This window comes from Motacilla alba, chromosome 1 (assembly GCF_015832195.1).
Source record: "Motacilla alba alba isolate MOTALB_02 chromosome 1, Motacilla_alba_V1.0_pri, whole genome shotgun sequence".
Classification (NCBI taxonomy): domain Eukaryota; kingdom Metazoa; phylum Chordata; class Aves; order Passeriformes; family Motacillidae; genus Motacilla; species Motacilla alba.
In genome coordinates, this window is record NC_052016.1 from 64,285,836 (window position 1) to 64,307,958 (window position 22,123).

The 22,123-nt window shown below is 38.5% G+C and overlaps 2 protein-coding genes across 4 annotated transcripts; one reads left to right on the forward strand and one right to left on the reverse strand.

Moving 5' to 3' along the window:
* Window positions 1-1,445: 1,445 nt before the first annotated feature.
* On the reverse strand, window positions 1,446-9,201 carry LACC1 (laccase domain containing 1). Of its 3 annotated transcripts, none has more exons than XM_038154988.1 (6): window positions 9,006-9,201; window positions 5,115-5,312; window positions 4,374-4,555; window positions 3,732-3,897; window positions 2,925-3,150; window positions 1,446-2,491 (listed from the first exon to the last, which is right to left on the reverse strand). In XM_038154988.1, the coding sequence occupies exons 1-6, from the start codon at window positions 9,061-9,063 to the stop codon at window positions 2,317-2,319; spliced, it is 1,005 nt and encodes a 334-aa protein (XP_038010916.1). In that variant the 5' UTR covers window positions 9,064-9,201; the 3' UTR covers window positions 1,446-2,316. The 3 variants fall into 3 exon arrangements, with proteins under 3 accessions (XP_038010916.1, XP_038010908.1, XP_038010924.1); XM_038154980.1 differs by having other exon boundaries at window positions 5,115-5,710; window positions 9,006-9,160; XM_038154996.1 differs by having other exon boundaries at window positions 5,115-5,211; window positions 9,006-9,124.
* A 2,210-nt stretch (window positions 9,202-11,411) lies between these two features.
* CCDC122 (coiled-coil domain containing 122) lies at window positions 11,412-18,415 on the forward strand. Its single transcript, XM_038155005.1, has 4 exons — window positions 11,412-11,537; window positions 13,137-13,535; window positions 14,634-14,750; window positions 18,251-18,415. The coding sequence occupies exons 1-4, from the start codon at window positions 11,424-11,426 to the stop codon at window positions 18,413-18,415; spliced, it is 795 nt and encodes a 264-aa protein (XP_038010933.1). The 5' UTR covers window positions 11,412-11,423.
* Window positions 18,416-22,123: the final 3,708 nt, after the last annotated feature.

Sequence of the window (22,123 nt, forward strand, 5' to 3'; positions counted from 1 at the left end):
ATGGTATTTTTCTAAACATAAAATCTCTACTGTAATCCTTGAGCAGGTAAGAACAAGACAGGGCTTACTATCAGTATCATGTTAATGTGACCTAACATTCTGTTGAGCATTTGAACTGTGGTAAGTAGCATGACTGCAAGGTCTTTGTACTAATTGCAAGAATAAATGAATTAGTTTAAAGCCATCTTTGAGATGAGATGGGGTAACAGCAGGTACATGGGCCCCTATGATGCTTCAGCTGTCAGTACCTTGCAGAACCAAGTAACTCAGCTGTTTTTGATGGCATACCCTTGATACACAAGGGAAAGAGTTAGGCGAAGGGCACTCAGCTTTGGCTGAGCTTCAGATGCGGGGACTGAAAGCCATGTAGTGCTACTGCCCCTACAGCTTCAAGGAGGATACCTTACTCACTTCACTGCTATGTCAGTCAGTATCCATAAAGTGGAACAGAAATCAGGGCAAAGGAACAGAATTAAAAGGTGAAGGTAGGCTGTTGGGTTGGTGTTTTAAACTAGTGTAGCAAGATAAGCCTGTCAGTCTCCATATAATTATACTGTCCTATATTTAGAACAAGTCAATAATACACATAATACAGACCATACACACCATTAGCTGGTATGCAGCAATGTGCTTGGCAACTCTAAACTGAGTAGTGTGAGTGTTGCCCCTGTTAGATCCTGAGACTCTGGTTTGAAGCCAGCTGAATGGTGAAAGCAATGGAGGAGTTTTAAAAAGGTAACTGAAGATTTTCAAAGACTGCAGGGCTACAGCAGCAGCAGAATAGTATTTCTGAAGAAGTAAGACAGTTGGCGGAAACATATTTTTTCTGTAGATGATTACAGTCAGAGAACATACTCAGAGCCAAACTCTTCTCTGAGAAATACCATTCACAGGTAAAAGGAAGGTTTAAAAAAAAAAGTATTTTCTTCTAGAAAACAAAGAAAGGTCTGCTTCGGTCAGCTCCAAATCAAAATGAAAACAGATTATTCCCCAAGCACAGATATTAGAATAACTTGGCAGGTGACTGTAGAGGCAAAAGTAGCAGTGTGTGCTGTGCAGTGCTTTGCAAACCACATGGTTTGTACATTCATCCACCCACCCACCCACCCACCCATCCATCCATCCATCCATCCATCCATCCATCCATCCATCCATCCATCCATCCATCCATCCATCCATCCATCCATCCATCCATCCATCCGTGCCTCCAGGACAGAAGAGCAGCGCGAGCGAGCACTGACCTCTAGTGGGCAGAGCAGTCAGACCGGGGAAAGCTCGCAAAACCCTAAATGGAAAGTACGTCATGCGCGCCGCTGGCCCAAGGCTTGTGCTTGGCAGCTCTGCAAGCTGCAATCAGCACAGCCTTACTGTTAGCAATCCCTCACTGTCTGCGTGTCAGAAAACATCATGTCTATTGAAAAATCTAGAGGCATTATTTTTATGGCCAAAAGAAAACAGTGCACACTTAGAATTTGCTTAGTAAAACATGTAAGTCCAACTACTGGTCAGTAAAATTAACTCAGCATAAATTCGCAGAACTTTTTAGATATTTATTGGATGCATGGTTGAGAGTGTTTCAATGACATTATCAAAGCACCACTATTTAAAGAAAAAAATCCTAAGGAGACATGAACATACACATCATAAATTAAGGGGTTTAGTCCTACTTTTCCTACAACCAAAAATTACAGAATATCTGCCCCAAAGGAGCCTGTTTGCTTCTCACTTTCAAGTTATTTTCCATAGGAAAATTCCTGTAAATATTTTGGATTTCTTTAAACTACTCCAAAGGAGAAAATCAATCCCATGCACAAAATTTTGTAAGGCTTCAGCTGAAACTATCAAAGTTGGGTGTCTGAAACAGATACCGTGCAATACTGGCTTCCCTTCCTGTATAAACAATGTCATGCTTCATGTCATTCAGCAGTCTCAACCAGAAGCTAATGAAGATTGGTGTTTTTTGGGCTTCCACCACCTTAAGATAGTGAAGTTTCTGGAAAAACATTTGGTCAAGGAACGATCCATAAACTTGAAGCACATATCTGGGTCTTGTAGAAGGATTTTGCCACTGGTGTGGGTTGTCCTTGTTTCCTTTGCACCCTGTCTCACACAAGAAGTGTTGTCCCCACACCACAGGTACTTATTCTTTCCTCAGAAGGGCAAGGGAAGGAACAAGCAGGAGAATCTCAAGACCCATGGATTCCCTACTGCAAGTGCGTGAAAGAAAGGAGGAAAAACTTCTATGAGGAGAGCACGATGCCAGACAATGCAGCAGACTTATTATCTAAATGCTGTTCTAGAGTAAGAGATACTGTCTCAGTCTTTGATTGATATGAAGCCAATCTGCGTCCCAAAGTTAGTGCCATCACGAAAGTGAGAGTAAAATTTATCAGGGTGGCATGCAGTACAGAAAGTGATGTTTTGGTTCTGGTCTGTGATAGAATCATCTTGGATGTTCTCAGGAAGAATCCCGCCTCTCTCAAGAAGAATCCTGTAAAAAAGAGAGAAGCAGAAAATATTACTGTTTGTACATCCTCACATTCCATAAGGCACTGTCATTAAGGCAGAACCTCAAGTAAACAAACTGTGTCAATATTGTGACTGGGGCTTTCAATTGCTTCTTTTTTGTTTCTTTCTTTCAGTATTAGACTAAATATTTACTTTCCTGCAACCGGTAAAGTCACATTAAATTTGAACTTTTGTATATAATCCATAGACTAACAATATGTAATAATAAAATAATTGCTGAAATCCAGCAAAAGTGAGCAAATATAATTCATTCAAAAGTATCCTTTCTTGTTTTGGAAAGAACTAGAGAGTACTTTGTTGAGAACCCTCACCATATTAGTGCTGAATAATACAGTATCAAAATAATTATTTGTAATAAATGTGGAATTAATATTTTGTTCCCTCAGGAGGCTTACCTCGTTGCTCTTCTGATATCAATATAAGGACTTGCAGAGTCAAACAGTCTCACACACTTTGGATCAATTCTGTGAAATTCTTTTGCTGATTCATGAGGAAGTTTATAGCAGCAAGGTCCTACAGACGGGCCCAGCACCACAAGGATATCTTTCATGTTACATCCATATTCAGATACCATAGCATTCACTGTAGCCATAGACACTCCTAGCAATGTGCCCTTCCATCCTGTGAGAGATGAGATGTTGAAAAAAAATTGGTATGAATTTTCTTTTTCATTTTCTAGCAGCTAAAAATATATGCAATTATTAAAGGTATAAATTAGGAGATGCATTTATACCTAAAATTAAATAATTATATCTAATAACAAATTAGCTTAGAAAGCCTCCCCCTTCCCCCCAATTTTCACATTAACAGCAATCAGTTTTTAAATATAATTTTGTGGAGATGGAAACTAGAGAGAAGTGTTTAGATTGGAATTCCAGAGTTCTTTTTCCCAAGTGTCCTGGTTTGGGCAATTAGAGCATACCTCACAGCTCCTCTGTGCTTGAAACATTTAAGTGGGAATACAACTGAAATATGTCAGAAATATATTTTTATAATATGGTCAAAGTGTTTTAATGTTGTTTTTAGGGGGGAAAAACCCCCAAAAACAGGCTCGAGCAAGAGATATTTTTTGGAATAGACAGAAGCCAAGTTTGCACTTGGGCATTGTTTGGAACAGATAGAAGAAAGCCCAGCTTTGGGTTCTTATATCTCATTTTGAGTCCCAGCAAATCTCTGCATTGCACAGGGAGTGCAATTCCTACCAGAATGAGCAGCACCGCAGGCTCTTCTGACAGGATCAGCAAAGAGCACGGGTATGCAGTCAGCACCTGGAGCTGCCAGTGTGACACCCTTCTGATTCGTAACTATTCCATCATAGTTGTCAGGCTCTGTCTTTCCCATAATACACACAGCATTAGCATGATCTACCTGTCAAAACAAAACCAGAATGTGGACAGTGATATGGCGGCAAAACAACCCAGCTCTGACTAATACAAGGTTTTTCTTTGACGTGAAACACTCTTATGCACTAACTGACCACACATGGAAATCAGGTGCTCCCTTGTTCAAATGCCACGAAGATGTATCAGTAGAAAGCCACTATAGAAGCAATAGTGCCTTTTTCTTTTAGGAGAAAGTGCTCTGATCACTTCTTTGATTATTCTACTTTTTGTATGTAAGTTAAATATTAGAACAGACTTGGAAGAAACAGTGCTGCTTCTCCATATTGTGACAATGGCTGATAGTTTGGATGGCTATTCCCCCAGATAAGCTGCTAGCGTAAGTGTTTTAATTGTCCTGCTTATCACAGGTTCTTGCTGACAAAGATAAGAATAATGCCTACAATTTAGCCAGTGATACATGAATCTGACCCATTTACTTGAATCCATTGTTTTATAAGATACCTTGACTCTGTGAAAAGCCTCAGGGTTAAATCCTGCAGCGTTAGCTAGCCGGCGGAGATTTTCTTTAACGACAATTTGTGGGTCCCTCCGCTTGCAGCTGCTGAAGAGATTGCAGGAGCTTAGAGTTGGTATGTAGGAGATCCCACCTGTCCTTGTGGTGAACCCATGTAAGAAAATATCATCTGCCAAGGCAAGAAAACACAACAAACAATTACTTTCAAAACAAGACCAAACCAGCTATTACATGGGTTTATACTGAAGCGACCTGGAATCAGCCAATCAAGTAAGAGTATTGCTTTCCCTTGGATTGAGCTGTGGTATTTAAATTTAAGGATTCCTAATTTCCTTCTTGCTCACAATCATGCCATAGCAGGGACACTAAAACATCAGGCATGTTTGGGGCTGCAGACCAGCAGAAACTCTTATCCCGCCTTTCCAAATTATGATGGTAACTCTTGAAGTGTGTAATTCCCACACAGACAGGAGGAGATTTTATGGTCTGCCCTCCTTAAACCCAGGTCTGTCTTTTCTCAGATCATGCTCAGGCCTGGAACAGTCTTGCAGACTTCTACTGTATTTTTATTGACACCTCTTCCTTTTATACACTATTATACACTATTACAACATCATACAGAGTTATTTGATGCCTGAAGGCATTTCCAAATCTTAGTCATTTTGCAACTCCCTGGAAGAAGTATGTTTGGTAAGTCTCTGTAAAAACTGTTAGCTGGAACTCTCTACCTGGGATCAGGGAAGATCTGAGGATGGTGAGCTCCCCTTTCAGGCTTGGCAGGCTTTCCAAGTACATCTGAATCTCACTTTGGATGAGTGCCACATCCTGTGAAAGAAGCATTTGCCCTTCATGCTGATGTTCTGATATCTGCAGGCTTTCACTGTCAGGTACCACCTGTAAATCCTCGAACTCAAACTGGTAGACAGCTGTAAAGAGATGGTCAATATATACTTTCATTAAGGCTTTTCTTAAGGTTGGGAGAATAACTTTAATGATGCTCAGGTCTTTTTCATCCAGTCTCTGTTTGACGGTGTACAAAGCAGCAGCTGTCGTCTGAGCACAAACCACCTCCATTCTTGTCTTCAGACTCTGAAAACCTCTCAGAGCTGGAAGCAAGAACTCTTGTTCACCTTTTCTTTCACTCCCCTGCCTCTGGCAACACATGACATAAACAAACGGAGCGTGGATAGAAGAGCATTTCTCAATAGCTTCCAGAGTGTTGTGTAGTAATCCTTGGATCTTGTTCTGCAAGTTGGCTGTGAGGCTGAAGAGATCTATCAGTACTGCTTCCACCATATTCCAGGATATTTAAAGGTTTCTCCAGCTGCCAAGTAGTAACAAAACATGAAAAACAAGCAAAAAGTCAAGCACAGCACTGTTAGTCTGAACACAGAATCATGTCCTGGCAGTTAATTTAGTGATACTGTGTAGAGAAGGTACATAGCAGTTAATTACTGACTTAGGCTTTCCCAGCTGCATCAAAAGAAATTCCAACAAAAGAAAACTAGTGGAAATGCAGATAATTATGTATTTATTTAAGCATTTAGGCATTTCCTTACCACCACACCTACTTCAGGTCTTTCCCAGGTCAGGGATGATGAAAGGTTGGTACATCAGATTAGATTTATTGAATCAATTAACCCTCATTAGCCTAATGGATCTTCTTGAGATGATTCATGGGCTGTCCTCCAGCTTCCATGATGCAAACAAATACAGAGGTTCTTTAGCCTACTGGGACTGTAGGAATTTCTGTAATAATTTCTTTGGAGGTGTTTAACATACTTATGTCTGAGGTGGAGCTCATGTCTGCTACCCCTCCCAGCAGTAGGGTGCTGAGCTGTGAGGGCAATGACATTTTTCCCACAGGTCTTCACAAGACCTTTTGTGCTTCTCCTTTCTGCATTTCCAAAAGTATTGACTTGCTAATTTCTGACTTTTGTGTGAAGGAGCACATGACCAGTTCTTCTTTTCAGCATGCACAAGAGTCCAGCAGTGGTTACAGAAACTTTGCCTAGTAATGGAAGAATTACTTGAAACTAACTTAAAGCAAGAGCATAGTGTGCATAGCCTCTTACCTCAGCTTTTTCAGTCTGCTAGCTGCACTCTTCAGCTGAAATCAAGATGTGTTACGCTTATCCAATATCATCCTATCATTCACATTTTGTCTTGTGGCCCATGGTGTAATTCCAGATGTGGTGATTAGTTTTTTCCCTTTTCTGAAATTTGTTGATCCAAGCCCAGCTAGGCCTACCTGTGGAAACTTGTCAATCCATCTTTTCCTCTCTCTGTTGCTATGAGGGGCTATTGTACATATTCTCTCAGAAGTGTCTTTCTTTTGTCTCTCTCTGATAATCTTTCCGTTTCCAGTGCAGACATCCAGAGGTCTGGAACAAAAGGCTAGATCCCTCTGCTTTGGGAACCTCAAAGACACTTACTTAGATGTCATGACTAAGCACTGTGCTTGATGTAGGAGAAATATATGCACCTTTACCAACAGTTGTAAACCCCCATAATAATTCAGAGTATTCATTAACACAATCTTTTTTTTTTTTCTTTTGCACAGCAACGGATTGTGCATGTATATTAATTTACTTGTAGGAAAATTCATATCTTTGCAGGAACAAAGAACTTGAGAATCTCTTAAGTCTTTGAAATCAATGCTCTGCTACCAGAGCTAACCACACTAAATAATGCCTGGTGCAATTTTCCTGCCCCAAGACCTCATTCTCCTGTAACCTCATGAATGTTCTGTCTTCACATCACTTCATTACCCTGCAAAAAATACTATTTCCATGTGTACTTGAGGCCTATCATTATGGTAGATGTGATGTACTCCTTGGCATTTTATGTTTGTCTGTGGATTCCCAGAGTTTCTCCACTGAAATGAGAGGTTAAAGACCTTTGTGGTTTTAAAAGACAGCTTATTTGGAGAAAGTTTTACAGAAAACATTCTGTATTTTCTTCATTGTTCTTTCCCCCAGACTGGAAGAAAAATAATCCTGACTGAAAATGATGTTTTCCTTTCTGCAAATTGAACACTTACAAAGATTAATTGGCGACTATCAAAACAGGTGAGCTGAAAATATCAAAACGTGACAGCAAATAAAAGCAACTGCCAAGGAATTTATGACTCCTGATTTTGCTCAGAGTATTATTTACACACAGCTGATAATGGATTTTAGAGGAAAGAGCTTGCTAAGAAAACAGCGCTGAAACAGACTCATGCCAAAGACCATGACTTGGGAAATCAGAGTATTTCCCTCCCTACCCTGACACTCTCTGTGGGAGGCCTGTCTGAGTGTGACACAATCCCAAACAAAGTATAGTGAATAGTCCCAGGAAAGACAGCACAACAGAGGGGTGTAGTGCAAAACGAGATTATTGCTCCACTTGTCAGTAGGGGAAGGTAAATAGAGCTCATTGCTGCCCTTGTACTTGCCCAGAAAAATACCACCAAAGAAAGGGTGGAAGGAAAGTGTTTGATGAGGTAGAGGTAATTGCATACATTGTTATTAAGTTGTGTATGCGCTGCAAAGACTCCATAGGGGCAATTATTGGTAGGTACACATAGGAACAATGGGGCTGATTCATCCTTGTATCCTTCCAGCTTTGCATCACAGAGTCCTAGTGAGGACAGTGGTGTCAGATTAAATTTCCTTACAATCATAGCAAAACTGATTCCTTTCTAAGTCACTCCAAAAAAACACCCTTCTCAAAATACACGCTTGCCAAGCATAGTAACGTTTTAGCTTATGGGAGATGTACTTATGGTTATTCAGGTTTTAATTAACATCCTCTACAGTCCCAGCGTTCCATCGAAGCCACATCCAAAAAAAATAAGTACATTTATTAAGGAGTTGATCATATTGGTACACAATTCAAGGCAAACACTTGCACAAATTTGAAGCCAAGGCCACCCATTAGCTATTTTTCTCACTTCCTGAAGCTGACAGTACAAACATTTGGAGGTTATGAGAATTTCTTACACAGATATCAAAAAAAGGAGGTCAAAGAAAATGATAAATAACAATATGAGTGGTGAGGAAAGTAACAAGAGAAAAAAGTAGAAAAGAAAAATGAATACAGAAAAAGAACAATAAAGGAAATAAAACCAGGCTGCAGAGAAGAGACAGCCCAGGGTGGAAGAGAGATGCAAAAAAGCAATTTTCAAGAACCCCAGAAATCTAATTCTAAAAGTGCACTGTTGGCCAAGAAAAGATTGCTGACAATTTCCGGCATCTTTGAATCCTGCTGGTCATCTTATATTAGTAGAGAAACTGAGAGAACAGACATAATTTTTTGAAAATTAAAATAGCAGGAGATATTTAACATCTGCCAGAGAGAGATGCCCTGAGAAAGAAAACAGGTCATTGAAGCGGCCCAAATGAAGAGAGATAACAGCACATGTGCAAAATTTCAACAAGAGCAAACAAAAAAAAGAAAATCCAAAAACTAGGGGGAAAAAGAAATTTGTTTAAGCCTCTTAAACTGGAATAAAATAAAACATTCTTCTTCTTTTAACCTAGTTTTTTTAGGCAAGGTTGAAGAAACAGAAGTCACCACATACAATGAAAATACTGAAGCACACGCAGTTTTCATAAACACAGGAGTTTACTTACACAGGTGGACAATCCTATTGCATTCTGAAAGGTACCATCTGATAAAACACACAGACATTTCCAGCTTTATGTATCGCACCTCTTTCAATCTCGGAGCTGATTTGCACAAGCTGGAAATTCCTATGCTATGTAAAGGAACCTGTATTTCTTCTTTTTGACGGGACCCTGCTTTGCTGCTGGTCACACCGGAAAGAACAAACTGTACTGCAAGGCACCAACATGATTAACAAGTGCCTGGGGAGCGGTGAAGGCGGAAGCGCTGTTAACCCTGCTGTGATCACACCTTCTGCTGCGCCGGCTTTGCACAGCCGCAAACCGACTCCCAAATGCAAGGTGCAGCCAAACAGGCCAACCCCACAAAGAACTTAAAGGAAAACTTGTGCAGAGAGAAGGAGTTTCCTTTTCTGAGCTGTAGCTGCACGTTCCACTGAAGAATTTGGCAGCCAGCCATGAAGAAGTGTATTCTGGACCTAGATAGAGAGGTTACACAATGTCAGCTTTAGGAGCCAGAGGTTCCAAATGAGTATGGCAATTTGTCCTTGCAGCAGTTGGGAATTTCACACAGCTAAGTGAAGAAGTCTCAATCCTTTGACAGGAGAATGCAAAGGTTAAAAGGCTAGCAAGGAAATGAGGGATTGATATCAGGCTTTGTGCAAGAATCTAAAGATAATAAATACATTTCCTCAGCTGCGTTAAAATCATGGTCATGACTGTTAAGTATATGACAACGGAAGAAAGGGGCAAGAAAAAAAAGGACAGTAATTTTTAATGGGCAGAGGAATTAATAAAGTCTGATTTCCCATAAAATGCAGTCTCCTGTTCCTCCTTTCTCTGCAACTACAGTAAACCTACATTTCTGCCAGGTCCAAAACACACATGGTGAGTGCTCTGTGATTTCTCCTCCTGCTACTCTGTTCAGCATGTGCTGGACAGAGGGATGAGAGCTAAATCTTGGTTCTTCCTCCTGAAGGGGACTGATGAGGCAATCTTGACCCTCCTTACCCAGACATCTCTTTTCCTGAAGTTTGCAAAAATCGGTCATCTCTGAGGCTTTCCACCCCACTGCCAAATGTGACTGAGCTAGGTCATTAAAAATTAGCAGGGGACCTGCTTGGTGGAGAGAAACCAATACAATCATTTTGTTTCCTTCTGCCAGACTAAGGAAGTACAAGTAATTACTGGTGTTATTTTTTGCGCAAAATGCTGAGAAGGAAAAGGTCAGAAAATATTCAGGGTACAAAATCATACTGAAAAATGACAAATTGACATCTCCTGAATGAAATATTATATTTAGCTTATGATATTTCAGAAAAGGGATTAAATAAATAGGTCATATGCAGAGATGAGCTATTAGTTTATAAAGTAGTTGTTACAAATATATATGTAAGTATTTTAATATTTATTATATATGTAAGTTGCTTAATATTATAGATAATAGATATAATTAAGTTACTTAACATATATTTGTGATTTTAAGTTAAATAGGTTATAAAAATATAAAAAATACAAGCCAGGTAAATTTAAAAATTGAATTATCAAAATAGTGCGATTTAGGGTTAAAATTCTCTACAATTCCCTGGAGGAGTACAAGCGCGGCAGAGGCAAGTCTGTGGCCCAGAGCAGGGCACGGCATAGGCCAGAATAAGACTGGGCCACATCTCTTGTCCTTCATAACCCATTGGTGCCCGGGAAAACTTGATGTTCTTTGCAGAACAAATGATGGCAGCAAGTGCAGTCTAGTACAGTGAATGGGTAACTCGGGGAACCTGGGAGCAAAGGGCGCGGAGCAGGAGGCCCTCAGGCACCGCCGAGCCGGGCGCCACCACCGCCACGGGTGGTGAGACCTCCACACACTTCCTAAGGGATCCCTCCGACTCCCGGAGGGACCGGCCCCGCTCCCGGCGGGATCAGCCCCTCTTCCGGCGGGATCAGCTCCTCTCCCGACTCCCCGTGCCCCTGGGCTGCCGCAGGCCGCGGGCGCTGGCGGGGCCCGGCGGGCTGAGGGGCGGCGGCCCGGAGGGCGCTGCAGGCGCCGTGCGGCGGCCGCAGCAGCGCCGGTACTCGGGAGGAACGCGAGAGCGCGGCCTCGGGCCTTTAAGATGGTCTCAGGTCACTTTAAAAAAGTTAGGAGTGTGCTCACAAACTGACCATCTGCTCTGCAGAGAAGCCGGAAGAACATCGCAGGGTCACATCGCAGGTTTATTTTATGAGATTCTGCAAGAAAGTGTTCTAATTCTCAGTGATTAGCTTTGAGTAACCTGTTCTTGCTAATTAAAAATGAACCAAATGAAATTAATGTATCGACCTGCGATCCCACGGGACAGCCCTCAATATTGTTTTGTCCACATGAACTAAATAAAAAGAAGATAAAACAATTCACTTCTTTTCTATCTCTCCAGTTCTTCACTTGTGCCTGAAATGGCCAAGCAAAATTCCCCATCACTAGCTGAAGTTGTAAAACTAGTTGCAGAGCAGCAGCAGTCACAGGAGTCAGACATAGAACAAAGCAAAGCAGTTCTTTTCCAATTGCAGGTAATAAACCTTGTTTAGAGTAGTTAAATCAATTGCTTTTCATTCGATGAAGAAGTATTTCCTTGAACTTGAGAAGCTGGTGGTACTTAATGGGCAAGTGCATTCAAGTGTAAGACAGCTATTCTGTTCCTGTGTGTGGCGTTTGGGCTCAGCCAAAAGTGTGGGTGTGTATTGCTGTTTGTAAGGCCACAACACAGCTAAGTCTTCATTACAGGTGAAACGTTGGTTTGTTACTTGGAAAAAACAAAACAAAAATACTGGGCTTAACTCATAAAGTGAACCCACAACAACTAAATGCAGAGTTTAGCTTTTTGATTAAAAAAAAATCGTAATTTTCTAAGTAATTGTGGGGGAAGGATTTTAATTTTTTTTTCAGATTTTCACCACATTGTATAGTTTTTTTCTTAGTATCTTTTTTGACATAAAATACTTTTTTATTCCCCCTTATGTTTGAAGTAGGAATCCCAAATAGTCATTAAATACTGGTATTATTCAGTACTATTTTGTAGAACACTGGATAGATGTAGTTTTTGTGAAGACTCTGTGATAATTTATTTTGTCTTTTATTAAGCTTTCAATTATTGTTTAATCTACAATATCAAGTTTCTATTGAGAAGCTTTCAAGTCTGAGAAAAGATTATTCCAGTCGACATTTTTGAGGATGGGAGAACACAAATGGAAATAGTACTGTTGCAATTATAACATCTCTGCATAGCTCCACAACTGAAATAACTGATATTTGAAATTTCGCATAAAAATAACATTTCTGAAGTAGCAGTGAAATCTTGTATTTTTAGAAATGTCAGTGGACTGGCCACACTTTACAAGAAGCTTTGTCCTGTATGCCAAAATACAATCTGATGGTGCTACAACAATCATTTGTAATCTTACAACTTAAAAATATGTTTCTGTTTTAAAACAGACCCAAAGAACTTTAAAGCCATAGGTAATGACAGGTCCTTTCCAGCCTTGATCATTCTAATTTCTTATGATGGTTTTAAGTACTACTTCCTGGTTTTGTTCACTTCTTGTCAGTGAGATGATGTGGAGGCCTTTTTAGAACTAGATACATATTTCTCATGGGGTTGAAAATAGTTGTGATTAATTCAACTCTCAGCTACTACTGTGATGAAGTCAGAACTAAAAATCTCAGTTGAGCAGTCCAGTTAAGCTCCATCACCTGACACACCCTTCTATGTGTCTGTGTAGGTTTTCAAGGGATTTTTGGCATCTTTAGTTGTTTTTAGTCCGATTAGGACTTCACCAGCTCTAAGTAAACATTATATCTATATCTATATCTGTCTATATATATATATATATATCTTGCAACTGCGAGGTATTTAAAAGTGAGTGAGTTCAAAGGTATCATATTTCATATTTTAGACTCAATCTAAGGAGAGAAGACTAAGATAGTGTTCTTACATTGTGCCTCTAAGGCGATGATATTAAGAAATATAAGTTTAATTATCTTCCATTCAAACCACATTAGACAAGTGAAAAAAAAAAGGCTGTTGAATAAATATAAATTACAGTGTTTAACTAGACACTTAATATCTTCCTCCAAAAATATTCATAAATGATCACTGAAATATTTTCCAGGCAAAGTGCCAGGAACTAGAAAAAGAAATGAATTCTGTTCTGTTAGAAACAAAGACAACAGAAAGGGAAATACATCTGCAAGATGATGCCATAGAAGTGACAAAATATCACTGTGAAAATCTTGAGGCCCAAGTCAGAGCCCTGTATTCTGAAGATTTAAAATTGAGGTGTGATGCAGAAACAGTACAAGAGGAGTTTGAGATGATACTTGCAAGAAATAATGAATATCGGGAAAAAATAAAGGATCATAAACATCTCTTTTGGGAGATGGAAAGTAAATTGCCAATTATGATTGAACTTGCTGAAAAGAAAGCGGTTGTGGAAGAATTAAAGGCAAAGAAAGAGGAGTTAATATGTGATCTGCAGAATCCAGAAGGATCTGTTATGAAACAAGTGCAGGTACTATATTTCCTTTTTGATGCTTTCCTTTTATGTGAAATAATTTTGATATAGTTCACATAATATGGTTATTTTGTCTAATATGTTTATGGCTGATGAGGGACTGACTACAAGGGAATATAGGTAATTCATAATGCTGCATTAATTGGAAAAATTTTTACTTCAATATGCAGTTAAAAATACCAGTATTGTTATCTGTGTAATATTGTAAAAAATGTTTATACTGTGTGTTCGAATGAACTCAAATATGAAAATATTACAGAACTGTAAATTAAGCTTTATCATTGGATAAACTTACATGGACACTTTTCAGAATTCTGTGAAAGATTGCCATATTGTTACATGTTTCAGGTAAGAACACAATATTCTTTATACTTTGCTGTCAACAAAATAAATTTGAGCTGTTTGCCAACAGGAGGTAGATTTGAAATAAGAAGAGAGGAAAAACATGTTTGGTATTCTAATCTACCACTGTTGGTTTTACTTGACCCAATCACAATTTTTACTAATAACAACTACATAGGAATTTTTCACCATGGAATTTTGCCAATATATGGACAAACACAAGTATGAAGTTGAAATGGGATCACAGATTTCTATTTGATGTAACTTGCATTATTGAAAATTTGATGTACTCTATTAATGTAAATTGGTGAAAATTTGTTTGTACAACAGATCTTTCAATACTGATAAATAAAAACTAATTAATATGGTATTTTCCTATGAGAAAGAAAAAAGATCTGAAATATTACATTAACTATTCTTCCATTTTGCAGTAAATTACACTTTAAATAAAGATCACCAAATTGAGCTCAAAGTCCTGTATTGTTGTAGTTCTTATGTTTCAGATCAAGAGTATATATTCTTAAAGGTGTAAAACCGTGTGATAAAATATTTATTAGTTAATTTTTAATTATCCATCCTAAATTATTATCATTTTAATTAGTATTAATAGGTTTATTGTGCAATTGTTTATTATAGACCTTTATCTCATCTCTATTAACAGACTGTTTAGATGAGACAATTTTAATAAGTATGTTAGAAGAACTGTGCAACCTTTCAAGGAGTGGATTTCTGTATCTTTACTTACATCTGCAGGAAGAACTCACACTTTTAAAAAGAGAAGTCACAACATTGAAAGATTTCATCAATAAAAAAAGAGATCTGCTGGAAGAAGAGAAAAAAAAGCATGCTAAGCTTAGAAAGGAAATTGAGGTGAGTCATTGGAATAAAATTTAATTGCAGTTCTCCTGATGGGATGTCGATAATGCAAATGAAGTTTGAAGTACTTTATACAGCATTGCTGGCTATACATTGTTCAAGTATATGCAGTAATGATGCTGTCTTAAATTCTGGGTGCTGATAGTCTTTCTAAAATTCAGAGCTTAATTGTGGAGAACATTTTTTCTGAAGTCTTTTGAGAAGTACTTCATATGTGAATGTTTGGAGTGATTCCTGGAAAAAGAAGAGGTCACTGAATGATAGTAAAGCAAATGCACATTTTAAAATTTTGGTAATACTTTTGAAATACTTTACATTTTACTGCTGACTTGATTATTCATGACTTGATAACTCATCAGTGGAAGAATCAAATACACCAGGAAATTTGACTTCCCATGAATGTCCCTAATTTAAGCTGACATTAAATTAGGAATAACACAGCAGCTCCTAATTAGCTGACAAGATAAAATTCTGATCAATAGTTAAAACCTTCTCTTTTAAATAATTGAACTATATTTTTCATTTTGTTCCTTACTAAATGCCCTGTATGATTAGATAATTTTTAATTTGGAAGTTTCATACCACTTATCTTGTCAGTTCAAATAAATGCCACAAAATTTAATGAGCAAAGCTTAATAATATAAAGATTAACTGATTTAAGGTTAGGTCTATTGCCCTTTGTAAAATGTAGGAAGAAGAAAGAATAATTTTTTTCATGTGACAGTGAACAGAGAGAATTTTTAACCTGAAAAGTAAAACACAGCTGCTTTAGAATAGATCTGCTAGTCAGCATTTGAGGAAATTTTTTATTACCAAGGCAACATCCTCTTAAGAAAATTCTCTAAATCCAAAGTTAAATTAGGTAGCCTAAAAATAACCTTCTGTTATCAAAATCAATTTAATTAAATAGAGAAGGTTAACCTTCACTTTGTTCTTCTGTTGTTTGGATTATGTGTTCTTTCTGTCTCAGAAGGAAGTAGGTTCAAACCCAAAGCCTTCCAGGGTATTATTTTCTATTAAGAACTCTCCTGAAAACAGTCCAGTTTTTAATATAAGAACTGACAGTGTATAGACAGACACATTTATACCCAGCAGTCCTCAGCACAACTTGGGAAAGAATACTCAAGTCAAGCACAGGAATAAAGTGAGATACTAGGCACATGGAAGAGGTTTTATTGAGCTGCAGTGGTGGCATTTAGCTACAGACTGCTGGCACCTGATGTAGTTGTTTGGAGTATCCAAAGGAGGGCAGCTAAGATGGGTCTTGAGGGGAAGCCATGTGAGGAGCATCTGAGGTCACTTGGTCTGTCCAGCCTGAAGGAGAGGAGACTGAGCAGAGACCTCATTGCAGTTACAGGTTGCTTGTGAGGGGAAAAGTAGGGGCAGGCACTGATCTCTGCTCAGTGACAGTATCTGAGAGACTGGCCTGAAGTTGTGTCAGAGAAGGTTCAAGTTGGACGTTAGGAAAAGGTTCTTCACCCACCCAGAGAGTGGTTGGGCACTGGAACAGCCTCCCTAGGGTGTTCACAGCAGTGGTCACAGTGGTCACAGCAGCAAGCCTTCACAGAGTTCAGGAAGCATTTGGACAATGCTCTCAGACACATGGTATGACACTTGGGAATGTCCTGTGCAGGGCCAGGAGTTGGACTTGATGGTCCTGATGGGTCCCTTCCAACTCATCATATTCTGTGACTCTTGAAGCAGCCTGTGGATCTTCTCTTACTCTCTTTTCTGAGCACCAGCCCCATCACCCATTTCTTGAAAAGCAGATCCTGTTCCCAGCCTTGGATAGGGTTGTCAGCAATAAATCAGGGTGGTTATCTGTGCAGGGTCAAGGCTTCAGTCATAAGGATAATTCAAGATATCCACAATAATATAAAATGTGTTGTTATGTAAAAGTAATTTAAAAAACCCCTCAACCCAAAAGACTGTCTATTCCCCTGCTGCCCTCTTTCCCCAATGCTAGTGTGTGACTCTATTACTCTTGGCAGATGCTTGCCTATCCTGTCCTTAAATGACCCTGGCAGTGGAGATACCCTGAGTGCTCAGACAATTGTTTTCTAGTGTTTGACTTTCATGTACAAAAGATCCAATAAAAAGCCCAATGTTGTCCGTTCCCTGTCTCCAGTAATCATATTAGTGCTCCCTCCCTCGGCAGATGTCCCAGACTGTTCCCAATAATGATGCTAGAGATGCATTTCTAAAAAAAGCAGATAACATTGATCATGGATGGTTCAGTGTCATACAATGCAGTCACAGTGATGCAGATGCCCCAAGCACTCATTCAGATGAGTGAATCTGACAGCATCCCTCAAAAAGTTGCAAACAATTATAGTGGAGGGTGAGGTAACATGAAGGCAATGAGGTAACATGAGGTAACAAGCCATTGACAATAAAAGAAGGCAGTAATTTATAGAACACCAGTGAGGCAGTTTCCTAGTTATTTGTGACATTTTGGCAGTGAGATTTGCAGGAAGTCACCAACAGTGCTGTGGGTTCTGATGCAGCTGTACATCATCATGTGCATTTGAAATACAGTGTAATAAAACTTCAGTAAGCAGACACAAGAGTAGTTAGACACTACCACTCATATTTAAACTAGGGAAAGTAAGCCCAAATTTCATTAAGGGAATGCCTATTATTTCCATTTTTATTGCAGTGAGTGTTTCATTCTTTTAACACTTATTATGCAAATTTACTTCTCCACGTAAGGCAGCAGTGAGGGCAGAATTGACAGTCCTGCATTGCTGGAGTATTGCCTAAGAAAAATGTGCCATTTTAAATGCAGTGCAGCTACCAAGGTGCTACTACAGTCAGCAAGGTTACCTCATTTGTATTCCCATTTATACCCAAACATGCTTGTCAAAGAATAAAAATTTCTTCTTTCTCACCTCTCATTTTGGAGTCTCAAATCTTCGACATGCAAAGCCTTGCCAGAGATGTGACATGCTGTCCTTGGGTGGTATTTACTTAGTTAAATTTTAAACATCTACAGAGCAGATATCCACACTGACCTCCACACTTAAGGTCTTAGTAGGACAGAGCTTTTTCTTTCCTTAATGGGAAAGTGAGGCATGATTAATATCCTAAACCGGATATCTGAAATGAGTCAGATGAATGCTTGAGGGCCAAGCAGGACCAGAGTGGGGGTTGAATTAAAAGGGGCCTTTAGCTTGAGTGGCAAACAGAGGCGGGGCACGGCAATTTGCGAGGCAGTTCACGAAGGCAGGACAAGCAGGCAGGGTTACAGGTTTTCTTGGTAGTAAGATTTACTGTGTGTTGTTTGCGGTGTTTCTGTTGGTTGGTTGGTTTTGGGATTTCTGGTTGTAATGGTTTGCATGCAATCCAAGACTGTAGTTAGTACAAGTGTATGTAATCAAATGGAACCCTCCAAAAAGGATGTGTCTGTCCAGACCCGTTCCTGAGCTGAACTCACCTCCACAAACAGTTTTACTGAAATGAAATTTTGAAGTTGTTTTTGTTTTTGTTTTTAGGTACAGAATAAGAGATATGATGCTATATTAAAACGTTTGCATTGCCAACTGAACAAAGTCCATTCAAATAAAAGACAATGGCACTGGAACATTCAGCAGTTGGAGAAGAAGGCCGCAGAACTACGAAAGTGTCTTGGAGTAGCAGAGTTACAAAACACAATGTAACAAACTTAACAAAGAATAGAATGCACATAATACATAATCTTTTCCAGGCAGGGTTTTTTTTTTGTTTGTTTGGTTTTTTTTAGTTTTTTTTTTTTTCTGGAAATGCTAGAAATCTTAAATAGCCTAAAAACTGGGCCAGGCCTTAGTGATTTCTTTCTTTTTGAAGTTTTTCTCTCTTTGATTTTGTGGCCTAAACTAATAGCCACAATAATGAGTTAGCTGTTCAGGAATAACTTAGCTGTTCAGGAAGAAAGTTACTGATACTTCCAGGTGTTTTCAAAATATGTGTCAGTTACATCTAAAAAGTTATTTAAAAGTCAACCAAACCAGATCTGGGAAGTTCCTTTATATTTCATTTGGTCTCCGAAGGTTGAGATATATGCTGCTTTTCCTACAGAGAAATAAATATTGGTATGTATTTGCACTTCTGAGACACCAAAGTTCTTTTATCTTTTATCCACATCCTTTTTTATTGCAACTTGCTAAGGAACTCTGAAAGCTTTGATGGCCCGTATTTTGCTCTGTGGGAAACTCATAGAGAAGATGTTACAGTCTGCCAGGATGTCTTGGCATGGGGAGGCCAAAGGCTGTCCAGTTGTCAAAGGCTTTGGAACAAGTATGCTCCAAACTGGACTTCAAATAAATCTGATTTCAACTGGTCTAACAGATGTTAGCAAAGAGTAGTGACTAGGTACCACATCTGGACAACTTGTAAAATGGAACAACTCACCCTCAAGAAACATGATTGCATTATAGATTGATGATAGAGGAATTTATCGTCTAGAGTATTTTTACTAATATCAGCCATCTGACATCTAAGTGGTTAATGATCTAAGATGACTCAACATAAATGACAATGTATTAAAAATTCTTGTTAAAGCAGTAGCTGTTTTCCTTTACTTTCTTTTTATTTTACATTGCTTGGGATTTGAAGAATTTACAGGAGTTTCCCTACTCTTATACTTAAGGCAGTCGTTCTGCTTGAACATAACTTGTAATGTTTATCTGTTCTATGAAAGTAGCTTTTTATTTAAGGTGTTGTCTTGAATAACTTAGATTTACCTTTACTCATGAATATAAAATGAAGGCTATTTACTGTGAAAAATGTTAAACTGCTTATATATTGTTATCTTAGGAAAGCAAGGCTTAAAATGTAGTACCATTATTACCTTCATATATTCATGTATATTTACATTTCCCTTAATATGTTATTTCACTTAATATAAAGTTATTTTAAGCAATATCCTGATTCATTAAGGCTCTCTCTCAACACTGTTAGTCTCTCAAGGCTTCTTTGCAGTCTTTTTCCTTCACAGTAATACGAACCAGACTGCTTTCATTACAGCAATAAAGTAGAAATAAAAACCTTAATAACCAAATCTATAGTAACAGTATGTCCTGAATATTGAGTCTTATTGAGTATGTAGTGCAAAACTGTAACATTACAATTGTTTATCCCTACACAGAGCAAAATAGCATCCATTTTCTGCATGTGTGTCTTCTAGAAAGGCTCCAGATCTGAAAAGTTGGAGAATTTACTGTGTTATTGTTAGTTTCAGTGATTAACTGCTCTTCTTTTGTTTTGCGTGATTGCTAGTTTCAGTTTATTCATCCATCAAGTGAAATGAGTGTACTTTATATCAAGTACAATGATATAAGTAAAAATACTGATGTGCTGTCTTCTTGATGGGTTAAATAGTTCAAGCCTTCTAAAGTTATTGATTATCAGATCTGACCAAAAGCTTTAGCTTACTGTATCCCCCCAAAAGTGGTACAACATCCAACATTTTTGGGGTCTTTAGATGATGTACCCTTAGATATGCCTTTTACCACTGATATTATCTTGGTTTTGTTTTTAGTTTCTCATTAGTTCTGCACCAGAACAATTAATGCATCAAGGTATGTTTTGTGTCTTACTTCAACTAAGTTCACTTTGACATCTCTTACCATGGTCTAATATCACAGTTTAGCCTTGCATTTATTACCAGTTGAAAACAACTATACCAAACAAACCAAACCATCTAATGTAACAACAATATCACACCTTTGTTTTTCTTTCTGACCAATGAAGATGTTCATTATTACTTACCTGGGAATTAGGATGGTTTCTGCATTATCAACACATGTACAGAATGACTCACTCATCTCAAATAAATACCTTGGACTTACATCTTCCTTGTTCCTTTTCATAAATCTCAGTAATTTCCGGTATTTTAAATTACTTCTGTGGTTCTTTGTGCATGTTTTGAAATTGTTTTAATACAATTTAACAGGGCTGCATACAAGGGCTTTGTATAGTACTCCCTTTACTGCTACTTGTGGAGGAAATGTTCCCTTCTATACAAACACCTTCCTTTCATCCAAGGTCTAAGTTGTCTTATACTCCTTCTTGCTCTTTGCAAGAGAGCCCATGTTTTTTTCCTGCTGGGACCCTGACCCCTTCATGGGATCTCCGCTACCAAAGGTAGCTTTTCTTCAGTGTAAAACTTTCTTTTTCAGTATACATACTTGAACTGTAGCTACATTTTGTGGCAGTAAGGCTGAGAAGCTGAGGTGTACTTTACTTTCCAAAGCTTACACTTTGGAGGAGTGAGCTGGAGGCACAGTTAAACCATGCAACTGTTCCTTCCTGGCCTGCACAGATGAGTTTCTTGGTAAAACCAGGATGTGAGTTGGAAGGAATCACAAATGGCCAAGGATCTTTTTTGATACAGAGTTCAGCTATTACCAGGGAATCCCTAGTAGTTACTAGAGTATTTGAGACACAACTTAGTCCATCTAAATATGTATAGTGAAAAAACAAGTTTTATTACACTATGCATGCACTGATTGTTGTTGTCATTCCACATCACTGTCCTAGTTAAATGCCACAATTATAATCCCTCATCCCACATAGACACATCATTTGTGTGTTTAACTCAACTGCCTTAAAACATGAGTTCATTAATTTTTAATTTTGGAAGCCTTGTCCTCAGTTTCCAACAGACTTCTGCTTTAGCCAGTGACTACACCTGAAATCTGTGTTCAGTGCTAAACGCCACATTTTAGAGGATCAAACACATTCTGTGCACTTGCATTAAACAGAACTTTATATAGCAAAGTACTTACATATTTTCCCAGGTGCAGCATCTCAAATTTAACATTCAGTGTTCAACAGAAAAATAAATATAAGGAAGGTATAAACATTTTACTAGTAAACTACAGTTAATTGGGAGAAAACCTCATCTGGAGAAAGAAAAGTCAGCTGAAACAAGGAAATATAAATTATTGCCTTCTCTAAACTACCAGCATTCTGTATAACCAATGAAAAAGAAATTGTGTAGCTTTTTATAACAATGCCTAGTTTCGACAAATCCTGGCAACCTCCTGGGGCCTATATTTCTTGGTACAACATTGAACAGTAGCAGTTTGATTTCAGGGCATCTTCCCCCCTGAGCAAGCAAGCACAGACAATAGGAAAAATGGTTTATTATTTTTGGGAAATAACTTAGTGAATGAACTTGGTATTCTTATTACATGAAGCTCTCCCAGCTCCTGTTGGAGTCAAACTGTGTTTCCAAACCCATATCAGTCATTTCTGAGGATGGTTGTGGGGCTAAGGGAAGAATTTCAGGCTTCAGTGCTCCACAGAGAATGGCAAGAGGAGTCACTGCCCACTTTGAACAGCAAAATGGCAACGAGCAGTGGGCATGTAAATAGCTAAGCGTG

Bases quoted from the DNA above. Each gene is read 5' to 3' on its own strand.
- LACC1 (XM_038154980.1), bottom strand. From the start codon at position 5,682: ATGGTGGAAGCAGTACTGATAGATCTCTTCAGCCTCACAGCCAACTTG. The intron at 3,898-4,373 runs GTATCTTATAAA...TTGTTTTGACAG, and splicing joins AGGCTTTTCACAGAGTCAAG to GTAGATCATGCTAATGCTGT. The intron at 3,151-3,731 runs GTAGGAATTGCA...CATCTCTCACAG, and splicing joins CTGCGGTGCTGCTCATTCTG to GATGGAAGGGCACATTGCTA.
- CCDC122 (XM_038155005.1), top strand. From the start codon at position 11,424: ATGGCCAAGCAAAATTCCCCATCACTAGCTGAAGTTGTAAAACTAGTT. The intron at 11,538-13,136 runs GTAATAAACCTT...AATATTTTCCAG, and splicing joins CAGTTCTTTTCCAATTGCAG to GCAAAGTGCCAGGAACTAGA. The intron at 14,751-18,250 runs GTGAGTCATTGG...TTTTGTTTTTAG, and splicing joins AGCTTAGAAAGGAAATTGAG to GTACAGAATAAGAGATATGA.